The 13,083-nt window shown below is 37.2% G+C and overlaps 1 protein-coding gene across 1 annotated transcript in view; it reads left to right on the top strand.

Annotated features, from left to right (window-relative positions):
* The window catches only part of ANXA3 (annexin A3), an 86,841-nt gene that overhangs the window by 40,067 nt on the left and 33,691 nt on the right, over positions 1 to 13,083 (top strand). The window contains exon 3 of the mRNA XM_077143061.1: positions 9,238 to 9,325. Coding sequence (XP_076999176.1) covers positions 9,238 to 9,325 — 88 coding nt within the window. The remainder of the gene's footprint in view (positions 1 to 9,237; positions 9,326 to 13,083) is intronic.

The following is a 13,083-nucleotide window of genomic DNA, read 5'->3' as shown; positions in this document are numbered from 1 at the left end:
AATCAGTAGTGGTTTCTATATACCAGTAATGAGCAATCTTAGGAGGAAATCCAGAAACAAATCCCAGGTACAATAGCAATCAAAAGAGTCAAATATTTAGGAATAAATTTAACTAAGGACACAAAAGACCTATGCACAGAAAACTGTAAGAATTTGCTAAACAAAATCATGGAATACATAAGTAAATGGAAGACCAAATGCAGTTAAGATGCCAATTCTACTCAAATAGATTTGTAGATTTAATGCAATACCAATTAAAATCCCAAAAACTTACTTTGCAGAAATAGAAGAACCAATAACCAGATTTATTTGGAAGGGCAGAGTGCCCCAAATAACAAAATATCTTGAGAAAGAAAAAGGAAGAGGGAGGTCTCATACTACTTGACTTCTAAAGCTTATTACAAAGCTACAGTGGTCAAAACAACATGGAACTGGCATAAAGATAGATATACTGATAAATAGAATCAAATTGAATGTGCATAAATAGGCCCTCTCATCTGTGGGCAATTGACTTTTTTTTACATTATTTATATTTTGTTGATATATATTATATATTCACATACCATGTAATTATCCAAAGTGTACAATCAGTGGTTCACAGTATCATCATATAGCTGTAAATTTATCATCACAATCAACTTGTTTTCTTTTTTGTGAAAAATAATATACATACAAAAAAAGCAATGAATTTCAAAGCACATCGCAACAATTAGTTTTAGAATAGATTTCAGAGTTTGACATGGGCCACAATTCCAAATTTTTATTTCTAGTTGCTCCAAGGCACCAGAGGCCCAAAGAAATATCAGTACAATGATTCAGCAATCATACTCATTTGTTAGACCCAACCTTCTCTGTAGAACTCCACCGTCACCTTTGGTGTTTCTCTCATTCTTTAAGAGTTTTAGACTATGCCCATTCTGACTTTTTCATGTTGGAAGGGACTGTCAATAATATAGGCTAGGGAGATGGAACTAGTGGATGTTCTGGAGCGGTTGGCCTCTCTGCATTTCAGGGCTTAGCTGGTCCAGGGACCCATCTGGAGGTTGTAGGTTTCTGGAAAGTTACCCTAGTGCATGGAACCTTTGTAGAATCTTACTTAACTGGGCAACTGATTTTTAAAAAGGTGGTCAAAACAACCCAACTGGGACAAAGCAGCCTCTTCAATAAATGATGTGTGGAGAACTGGATATCCTTCTGCAAAAGAATGGAAGAAGACCCATATCTCACATCCTGTATAAAAATTAACTAAAAATGGATCAAAGATCTAAGTATTAGAGCTAACACCGTAAAACTTTTAGAAGAAAATACCTTATAAATATTGTGTCAGGAGGTGGTTTCCTAGACCTTATACCCAAAGCATGAGCATTGAAGAAAGAAACAGATAAATGAGATCTCCTCAAAATTCAGCACTTTTATGCATTAAAGAACTTTGTCAGCAGTGTAAAAAGGCAGCCTACACAATGAGAGACAATATTTGGAAACCACATATCAAATAAGTGTTGAATATCCAGACTATATAAAGAGAGTCTACAACAAAGAGACAAACAACCCAATGAAAAAAATGGGCAAAAGACATGAACAGACAGTTTTCAGAAGTGGAAGTACAAATGGTTAAAAGGCATATAAAAAATGGTCAACTTCACTGGCTATTAGGGGAATGCAAATCAAAACTACAATGAGATATCATCTCACACCCACTAGAATGGCCATTATCAAAACAAACAAGCAAACAGAAAATGACAAATGCTGGAGAGGATGTGAGAATGAGGCACACTTATTCACTGTTTGTGGGAATATAGAAGGGTGCAATTGCTCTGGAAGGCAATTTGGTGGTTCCTCAGGAAGCTAAGTATAGAATTGCCAGATGATCCAGCCATCCCATTACTAGGTATATATTTAGAAGAACTGAAGGCAAGGACACAAGTGGACATTTGCATACCAGTGTTTATAGGGTATTATTTATGATTGCCAAAAGATCGAAACAGCCCAAATGTCTATCAACAGACGAGTGGCTAAACAAGTTGTGGTATATACATACGATGAAATACTATGCAGCAGTAAGACAGAATAAAGTTGTGAAGCATGTAACAACATGGACATTATGCTGTATGAAATTAGTCAGAAACAAAAGGACAAATTCTGTATGGTCTCACTAGGGTGAACTAACATTTATGAATGAACTGTGAGAGTTGAAGTTAAGGACACAGGTTTATCAGGAAATAGAAAGAGGGTAGAGATTGGGCATTTGGTGCTGAAGGAGAACAGAATGTGCAACTGGACTGATTGTAAAGATACAGAAATGGATAGCACAATGCTATCTTATGGTCGCACAATAACACAAGTGCACTGAATGATGTTGAGTGTGAGTATGGTTGAGGGAGAAGGACTGGGGGATGTGTGGCACCAGAAGGAATGATAGCAGAAAATGACTGAGTCATTATAACTTAGGAATACCTAGCGTGGACAATGATAGTGATTAAATATACAAATATAAGAATGTTTTTGCATGAGGGAGGACAAATGAATCTCAACATTGCAAGATGTTGAAAATGGGACAATATACAGTGAAAAATAGAATCAATGTAAGCTAGCGTCTGCAGTTACTATTAGCATTGTAATGTGCTTACATTGAGTGTAGCAAAGACAATATGCCAATATTAAATGTCAGCAAGTGGGGGATATGGAGGAGGGGTATGGGATTAGTCTTTGTGGAAGAAAAGGAAATGTCCTTATATAGATTGTGGTGGCGAAGGCATGGCTATGTGATTATACCAGAAACTACTGATTTTTTACTTAGGTTGGAAATGTGTATATTATTTAGGTATCGTGTAAATAATACAGTTTAAAAATGAACAGAGACAACTGCTGGAGAAAATGCGGAGAAAAAGATGTACCTATTCACTGTTGATAGGGAAGCTGAAAGGTGTATCCCCTCCGGAGGACAGTGTGGTGTTTCCACAGGAGGCTAGGGGTGGGGATGCCATGTGATCCTGCAATTCCATTGCCAGGTATATACCTGTAGGAACTGACAGTGGGGACACGAATGGACATTTGCATGCTGGTGTTTACAGTGGCAGTGTTTGCGATTTGCAGTGTATGGAAGTGGTCTAAGGGTACACTGACTGAGGAATCCAAGGAGAAACTGGTGTATACATACAACGGACTCCTGAGCAACTGCAAGAAGGAGTAAAGTTGTGAGGGATGCAATAACTAGGAATGAATCTTGAGGAGCATATATTGAATGAAATGTCAGAAACAAAAAGACAAATATTATCATGCATCATTCATATAGACTAACCATAATGTACAAATTCACAGAGTTGAAGTCAAGAGCGTGGTTTATCAGGTTGGGGCCTATTATAAAGGGTCCTAGATTGTAAACTCTTAACAGCAGTCACATCTATTCCATAGTTGTAACTGTTATTTCTAAATTTTGAGATACTAAGCTATTTGTGCATTACCTCATTGTTCCCAGAAACTTTGGATATTTGTGTGACACCTGAGAATCAGAGTTAGAGCTCTGAAGCTATGAAAATCAGCATTCCCCCATGCATCAACTATTAAAAAAATTGAAGAAGTTGGGGGGTGCAAGGATAGTTCAGTGATAGAATTCTCACCTGCCATGCAAGAGACCCAGGTTCAATTTCCAGTCCATGCACTTCCCCCCAAAACAAACAAACAAGCAAAACAAACAAACAAAATAAAACAAACAAAAATTCAACAAATGGGTGCTGCAATAACAAGATACTCTTATTGAAATGTGACCCCGTCATGTATGTATAGCATACAAAAAAAAAATTGAAAAAGTGATCAGATTTCGACTAGAAATATGAATGAGGCTGATCTAGATATGGCTAAGGTAAATCAGAATACAGGATAAAGGATAATATGGTCTATATTTTCAAACTTTAGCCTTTCTCTGTGTGAGACCAAAGGAAGAGACGTTTATTTGGTGCAAAGTTTATATTTTTGGTAGCGCATTTTCTAATTTAACTTGTAGGTCAGTTTATTTGAACACCGTAATTACATAAAAACTTGAAAAAGTTCTGAGATCTTGTTGGTTTGTACAGGTTAGTGTGATGTCCCAATACATCCAGAGTAATGTGGGCAAAGAATAAAAAAGTATATGCAAATTCCCCTTGGAGGACTGAGGAAGAAAGAGACAATATTAAACTTTGCCAGCTGTGGAATTCCTGATATTCTAGCAAGCGGTGGGGATGACAAATTCAATAGGCTGAACCCCCGACCTTGAAGTTCACCCCATGAAACTTATTCTCGCAAAGCAGACGCTAAGCCTACTATAATTACGTCCAAGAGTCCCTCCTAGAGAATCTCTTCTGTTGCTTTGATATGGCCTCTCTCTCTCTAAGCCCACTCAGCAGGTGAACTCACTGCCCTTCCCCCTTAGTGGCACCTTACTCCCAGGAGTATAAATATCCTTGGCAACATGGGACATGACTCCTGGAGATGAGCCAGAACCTGGAATCAGGGGATTGAGCAAATCTTCTTGACCAAAATTGGGAAGAGAGAGATGAGACAAAATAAAATTTCAGTGACTGAGAGATATCAAAGAGTCAAGAGGTTATCCTGCAGGTTATTTTTATGCATTATATAAATATCCCTTTTTAGTTTATGGTGTATTGGTGTGGCTAGAGGGAAATACATGAAACTGTTGAACTACATTCCAGTAGCCTTTATTATTGAAGGCAATTGTGTAACTGTATAGCATTTGCAATGTGACTGTGTGGTTGTGAAAACCTTGTGATTGACACTTCTTTTATCCAGGGTATAGACAGATGAGTTAAAAAATGAGGACAATAAATAAACAAATAATAGGAATTGGATAAGTGGTAAAAAGAAATGGGTAGATTGAAATACTAGTGGTCAATTAGAGGGAGGCGTTGAGATATGGGATGTATGGGTTTTTTTGTTTTTTCTTTTTATTTCTTTTTCTGAAGTGATGCAAATGTTCTAAAAAGGATCACAGTGATGAATACACAACTATGTGATGATATTTTGAGCCATTGAGTGTATACTTTAGATGGATTTTTTGTGTGTGAAGATTTCTCAATAAAAATATTTGAAAAAAAGAAACAATCTTGTAAACTTCTGTGTTGGAGACTGAATCATGTCCCCTACAAATGACATGGTCAAGTCCTAACCAACAGCCCCCTGGTTGTGAGCCCATTTGTAAACAGACCTTTGAAAATGTTATTAGTTAAGGTGTGGCCAAACTGAATGAGAGTGGGTCTCAATTCAGTATGGCTGAAGTCCTTATAAGCAAAGGAAATTGGACATGGAAGTAGAAGCCAGAGAAGGAGACAGGTATCACCAATGTGATCAGTGTCACGTGTGACCAGTGCCAGCCCTGGAAAGCCAGACTCCAGGAGAAAGCATGGCCTGGCAATACTTTGATATTGGACTTCTAGTCTCCAAACTGTAAGCCAATAAATTCCTGTTGTTAAACCAACCAGTGTGTGGTATTTATTATAGGTTAATTTTTTTCCATACTTTTCTCTATTTATTCTTTTTTTAAGATATCTATTGTCCTGTCTTCTAGTTTGCTGATTCTTTTTTCTGTTATATGCACTCATGTATTTTCAATTTTTGATTAGTTCCAAATTCTGTGTCTTCTCTGAAGTTTTAATTTGCTCTTTTGACTGTGCCATAGTTTCCTGTTTCTTACTATGGCTTGTAATTTTTTTTTTTTCTAAGCATCTAACTATCTTGATGAGTTTCCTCTGAAGGTCAGTTTCTCTCTCTTGCTTAGGGGTTTATTGTTGATTGGCTTTGTGCTAAGGCTCTTCTTTGACACTTGGTTCAATTTATTCTAGATCAGGCTTTTTCTACTTTTCTTCATCTGATTCCTGCCCTGAATATATGGTTCAATTTTTAAAATTACACTATTTGTGTAATTGTTTCACCATCAAGAGAAGCTTCCTTCCCTTAATTCCTTCTTAAGGAATCATCTGTTGTGTTTGTTTTTGTTTTCCCTCTCTATATATTTTTAACACTCATTTCATTGCCTCTGGCTGCTTTTGCCTGGAGGGTAAATTCTAGGAAGAGAATCACCCCAGAGAGGACTTTCCCAAGTTGGTATTTCCCAGCCCACATAGGGAGTGCAAGCCAGGTCCAAAGAGCCCTGTGGGAGGGTCAGGAAAGATATGAAATGACCTTATGACAGCTCTTTGAAGCTGCACTTTCCTGACCTACCCAGCAGATGGCACCTTTCAACAAACTGTTCCCTGCAGCCCTAGGGATGCACTGTATCTTTAAACCTCCACTGCCTATGACCCTGTCAGGGTGGGGTTGAAATGATGACCACAGCCATCTCTATCTGGGGCAGTCTGAAACAGCAGCACAGAGCCAGGACCTAATGATCTGAATTCACCAATCAAAAGCTATAATCAGTGCTCAGCTGTGCCGTTCCCTTGTGGTTGGAGAAGAGGACTTCCATCTCCCTCTCTGTCCATGGTAGCCAGCTGGGTAATGGATCCTGAGTGAGCCTGCTTTTAAGTGGGGTATGAGTACTGGCAGCTGCCACAGTGCAAGCTACTTACAGTTCTATACCACAGTGTTTTGGTTTCTTAAAGCTGCTGGAATGCAATATACCAGAAACAGAATGGCTTTTAGAAAAGGAATTTATTAAGTTGCAAGTTTACAGTCCTAAGCTATAAAAATGTCCAAACTAAGGCATCCAGAAAAACATACTCTGGCTCAAGAAAAGCCAATGTGTCCAGAACACCTCTGTCATGTGGGAAGGCATGTGGTGATGTCTATAATCTCTCTTCAGGCCTCTCATTTCAAAAAGCTTCCCAAGGGTGTTTTCTTCCTTCATTTCCAAAGGTCTCTGGCTGTGTGGGCTCTGAAGTTTTTTCCAAAATGGTCCCCCCTTAAAGGACTCCAGTGGAGTCCACCTAACATGCCTTTTCTGGAGTGCACAGTAGTTTCCAACTGGCACACACAGTTTCTCAGCCTCTTCCTCCCACTCTTTCATAGATGTTCTCCAGAGCCCCAGAACAATTGTTTCAGACAGTTCCTGTCTGTCCATTAGCTATTTTGGAGAACTCTCTACTCTGCCGTGTTTCCGAGAAGTTCCCCTGAACATGCATTTTAAAGACTTTTGTGTGCAGAGACAAACATTTCAGGAAAGGGCTGGAATAATCTAGACTGATTTCACATTCAGATTCTGCTGCTTAAATATCTGTGTAGACCTGAGCTAATTCTCCAATCTTTTTAAAATGTTGGTGTCTTTTATGTGACATGGATCACTCTTGCTCAGTCATCAGGACTTGTATGTTTAATATGTAAATAACATATAAAGTTCCCAGCACAGTGCTTGGCATGAGGCAGGGACTCAAAAACTCTAATATTTTAACTGTTCTTCTGAAATATGAGATGTGGAAGGTGGATAGAACTAAAATGCAGCGTATTGAATCTGTGAATCTATCCCATATTAATTAAGCCTTGGAGAAAAAAAATTCACCAAAGATTATGTTGAGGTGACTGATTTCTTACAGGTGCCTTCAGATAATTCACATTCACAACTAGTTTCTGACTTGTTATAATTACTTTATTTTTTATTTCAAGTAGAACATTTTTTATTGTGGCAAAAGAGTATACATATCATCAAATTTTCCATTTTAACCATTTTTAAGTGTACAATTCTGTGACATCAATTATGTCCACTGTTTGGCGACCATCACCACTATCTATTTTCAGAATTTGTAATCACCTCCAAAAAAAGTTCATGTCCATTAAGCAGTAACTCTCCTTTCCTTCCTCCTCCCAGCCCCTGGTAACCTCTTTCTTGTTCTCTGTCTCTATGAATTTGCTTATTCTGGATACCTCATGTAAGCAGGATCATATACTAGTTGTCCTTTCATGTTTGATTCATTTCATTCAGCATAATATTTTCAAGGTTCATCCATATTGTTGCATGTATGGTAACTTCATTCCTTTTTATGCCTGAGTAGTATTCCCTTGTAAGTATATGTGTGTGTACATAAATATATATATACATCACATCTTGTTTATCCATTCATCTGTTGGTAGACACCTGGGTTGTTTTCACCTCTTGGCTATTATGAAAAATGGTGCTGTGAACTAAAGCATACAAATATGTATCTAAATCCCTATTTTCATTTCTGTTGGGTAGATTATAATTACTTTTTAAGAATCATTACTCTTTATTGTGAATGCTTTAAGATTAAATTATGTGTTTGATTGTGGTGAAAAAATTTTTTCAATCTATTGAATCAGCAAACTGTCATATTTTTGACTGTGCCAGAAAATTAATTTTCCATTTACTTTGACATGACAAGATCATGTCCTTTCATGAAACTGTTAAACACTTTGAGGGAGCCTAAATGAAGTCTTATTAATACATGGCGACAAAGCCAATATATTCTAGCAGACGAGTAGAAAAATCAGTTGAGAAAGAAAACATTCTTATTGTAAAGACAGGTTTTTATTCCAAGTTTTAAAAATAACATTGAAGGTACAGGATTTTTCTCAACTGTTTTTTTGTAGCTATCATTCTCTATTCTTTTAAGCAGTTTTATTCTTTCTTTAGGATGGTCATTCCAGTTTACCGATCTGTTTCTAATTTATGTGCTTAAAATTAGCAGCATGGCATTGGCATTTTTACTTCTATGCTATTCCTGTAGTGCTATGATGTCAGTGGAGCTTTCAGTAGAGAATTTACCAGCCACAATTACTCATCCATTAAGCAAAGTTTAGGAACAGACAATCCTAATGGGGTTTTCATTTATGGATCCTTTAGTGTAGGGTTTCTCCAGGACAGTGGTCAATATTTTCATTAAAAATCTTAAAGTCTGCAAACCACAATGTACTTCTGTGTAAGATGCAGTAAAAAGCTTCAAATTATCACTTGAAATAAACAGGTTGTAGGAAATTCTAGCTTTCTTGTTGCTTTCATGCAGATACCAATCTAAAGCAAATATTTTTCAGACTCACTGGAATTGACACAAGTTATTGCTCTAGAAAGTCAATATTTATATTTGTAGTTTGTTGTTACCCAAGAGAAAAAAATGAGAAGCCTTTTGCACATGTGGTAGATATATTGCCTGCTCGTCGAGGGAGACTCCCCTGAGGGGCTCTTGAACTGGTAGTAAAGTGTACAAATTACAGATTTGTCATATGTTGAATATACATATGTAATATGAACAAGGATTTCATTTTGAACAAATGTGGCTTTAAAATATTTCCTTTCAGATTGGACACCGAGGGACAATTAGAGATTATCCAGGCTTTAGCCCATCAGTGGATGCTGAAGCTATTCATAAGGCAATCAGAGGAATTGGTGAGTAATGGTTTACAGTTCCTTTTTAATGTTGCAACAAATCAGGAAAGTTATGGTCAAAAGTGCCTATGTTCAGTTTGCACAGCTTGATTCGTTCAATTAGAAAAATTGTCAGGAACTTTTTAGGTTTGTGAAATGATGAGGGATAATATGTAAAATCCACTTTTATTAAATCTTAATATTTTCCTTATTTACTTAATATTAAAAATGATTACTAGCAGTACTCTTCTTCTTCCTAATAATAATAATAATTCGTTACAGATACAGCTGAAAGTCCCTATCTACTTTTCTGGGATCCCACCTCCACCCAAATCCCTAGAGATAAACACAATCCTTAACTCCAGTTTCTTGTTCCCATGGAACTGTTCATACGGTAACTACATATGTCTGCACATATTGTTTTGCATGGTTTCAAATCGTATAAAATGAAATAATCCTGCCTACATTCATCTGAAATTTGCTTTACTCCCTTAACCTTATGTTTTTGAGATTTATACATGTTGGTATGTTTGGCTCTAGTTCATTAATTTTAACTGCACCATAGTCAATTGTATCACTCTATCATAAACTGAGAATATTGATAGGACGTTTAAATTGCCTGCAGTTCTTTTCTATTATAATATAAATATATTGCAATGAATATGTCTGCTTGTGTCTTCTTGTGCATATATGCTAGCATTTCTCTGGAATAAAACAAGAATTGGACATCTTATGTTGAATGGGATGCTTATTTCAAATTAACTAGAAATGTTGCCATGTTACTCTCTGAAACAAATATGCAAATCAACATTCCCATCAGCAATGTATGAGACTTAAGTCTTGCTTCATGTTCTCACCAGTACTTGCTATGGTCATATTATTCAATTTTTCCTGTCAAGTAAATCTAAAATTGAATCTCACTGTATATGTGTGCTTGTTTACCCCCTCCTCTCTACCTCCTATTACTGATGAGTTTAAGCATTTTTGCTTGTTTATTTGCTTCCTCTTTCGGGAAGGACTTCCTCATATTTCTTTCTCATTTTTCAGTTGAATTGTTTTTCTACAAGATTGACAAGTTTTTAAAAAATAAATTCTGGATACAATATTTTTAAAATAATAAGTCATGAAAATACCTTCTTTCTGTGGCTTGCTTTACCTGTTTTTTATTTGTTTGTTTGTTTGTTTGTTTTTGGCATGGGCAGGCTCCAGGAATCAAAACCCAGTCTCTGGCATGGCAGATGAGAATTCTGCCCCTACACCACCATTGTACCGCCCTCTGTGGCTTGCTTTGCTTTTACATGGGCAGGCACTGGGAATCGAACCCGGGTCTCCAGCATGGCAGGCAAGAATTCTGCCTACTGAGCTACCATCACACTGACCTGTGGCTTGCTTTTAACATTGATTATAGTGAAAGCTTGCACGGAAGTTTTGAATCTTGGTGAAATCATGTCTATCAATTTTTAAGATTATTTATGACCATTTTGTCTTGTTTTATTAATTCTTTTCCATAAGAAGGTCATTGAGATGTTCTCCTACATTTTCTTCGTAAAGCTTTAAAGTTTTATTTTTCACATTGAGATCTTTACCTCAAATTAATGTTGGTGTGTATGTTATCTAAAGGTATCTTACTTTATTTTATTTTACCCTATGTGGATAGTTAATTGTCCCAGCATAATTTATTAAATAGTTCATCCATTTTGAACTGATTTTTAATGCCAACTCTGTTTTACATAGTTTCTCTTTCCTTCTGCTCTCTCATGTTCTATTTGTCTGTTTGCCTGTCCCTGTGAAAATACTGTCATAATTATCATAATTTTATAATGACACAGTATCTAGTAGGGCAAGGACTTTTCTTGGCTCTTTACCCCCCATATATATTTTAGGATCAGCCTTCACATTCCATGAAATGCACCATTATGATATTATATCAATATAGTATCATCTTATTTCTCCTGTTTTGGATTTATATATTTTTCTTGTATGCTATGTGGTAGGGGTCACATTTCATTCTTTTTCCATGTAGCACCATTTTTGGAAAAAAAAATTTTTTTGGAAGTGCATGGGCATGGAATTGAACTCAGTCTCCTGCATGGCATGTGAGAATTCTACCATTGAACTACTCTTACACACCCCCCCATATTTTTTCTTTTTAAATGCAAGTTATTTCTTCATTTATCTCTTTGATTTGCTCTATTTATACCCAGGGTTGAAGAGTCTTTATCAGACTGTTACATGAATTAATGTCAAATTCCATGAAATAATGGTCTTTGAATTCGACTGCCTGTCTTTCTTAACCTTCTATTTCCTCACAAATTTTTGCATTTTGGCATACAGGAACACTTTTTTCCTATTTTTTTTTTTCTTTTTTGCATGGGCAGGCACCAGGAATTGAACCCAGGTGTCCAGCATGGCAGGCAAGAAGTCAACCTGCTGAGCCACCGTGGCCTGCCCTGCTCACAGGAACACTTTGAGAAGGAATTTTTTTTTAAGAGCACCAACTACATGTTCTCAGTCCAGAACCAGGTTTCATAATGGCATTTGAGATTTGTCAGATACAATCTCTGAGTCACCAGGCAGCTTGGTTTAGTTACTAATGTCAGGTATGTGCAAAAAGAAGAGATGAGAAACTGCCAGGCATAAAAATTACATGTAACTATATATCGTTAGAGTATCTGTAGTCTGGCTTCATAGGGTATAGTGATGCAGAGAAGGGATATATGTTAGACAGGGTTCTGCAGAGAAACAGACCCAGGATGCATATTCTATCCTGTTGGTTCTGTTTGTGTGTGTGTGTGTGTGTGTGTGTGTGTGAGAGAGAGAGAGAGAGAGAGAGAGAGAGAGAGAGAGGGAGAGAGAGAGAAAGAGAGAGAAATACTTACTATAAGAAATTGGCTCACATGACTGTGGGGCTGGCCAGTCCAAGCTCCATAGGTCAAACCACAAGCTGGAAACTCTGATAAAAGTGACCCTGAAGTCCTTAGAATTTCGCAAGGTAAGCTGGCCGGCTGGAAATTACAGCAGGAGCCAATGTTGAAGTTGAGACAGATTCTTATGCTCTCTAAAATCTTCAGTTTTGGCTTTTTAGACCTCCAACTGATTAGATGATGAGACTCCCTACATTGCCGAGGGCAGTCTCCTTTGCTAATTGTAGATGCAGTCAACTGATTATAGATGCAAATCCCATCTATAAAATACCCATACAATAGCAAGCAGGCCAGTACTTGACCAAAAATTGTGCAGATGGTTGCTAGGATATAGGCAATGAAGAAGAGAAAGGAATATAAGAGGATTCCTAGAATTTTTGCTTGGATGACTAATTCTACAGTGGTGTCAATGATGTGAAAATTTAGAATGAAGGAAAAAATTATAGGAGGATCATAATGAATTCATCTTTGAGCATGTGGAGTTTGTGATACTTGTACAGTTGGAGGTACCTATTAATAGAGAAGACAGAAACCATCACAGATATACAAAGCACAAGTGAGCTTTAACTCTATTTAGCTTTTAGAAGGATACAAGACAGGAGATAGAGAGAGGCAACATCTTTCATTGGGAGGCCCAGCAGTTACCCAAGTACACAGCTTCATTTGCCCCAACATTGATGTGGGCTGTGCACCACTGCCACAGATTTGTGTAGCCAGGGTGTGTGTGAGTCACCTCAACATTCTCATTGATCTTTTATATCATTCTAGTCATGTAGGCTTGAGGCCTGCAGGCCAACTCACAAGTCCCGAACCCAGGTACAGTCCTTTATGGCAAATGAGGCTGGCACAACTTTA

Source organism: Tamandua tetradactyla, chromosome 24, assembly GCF_023851605.1.
Source record: "Tamandua tetradactyla isolate mTamTet1 chromosome 24, mTamTet1.pri, whole genome shotgun sequence".
NCBI lineage: Eukaryota > Metazoa > Chordata > Mammalia > Pilosa > Myrmecophagidae > Tamandua > Tamandua tetradactyla.
This window is presented reverse-complemented; position numbering and strand designations above follow the sequence as displayed.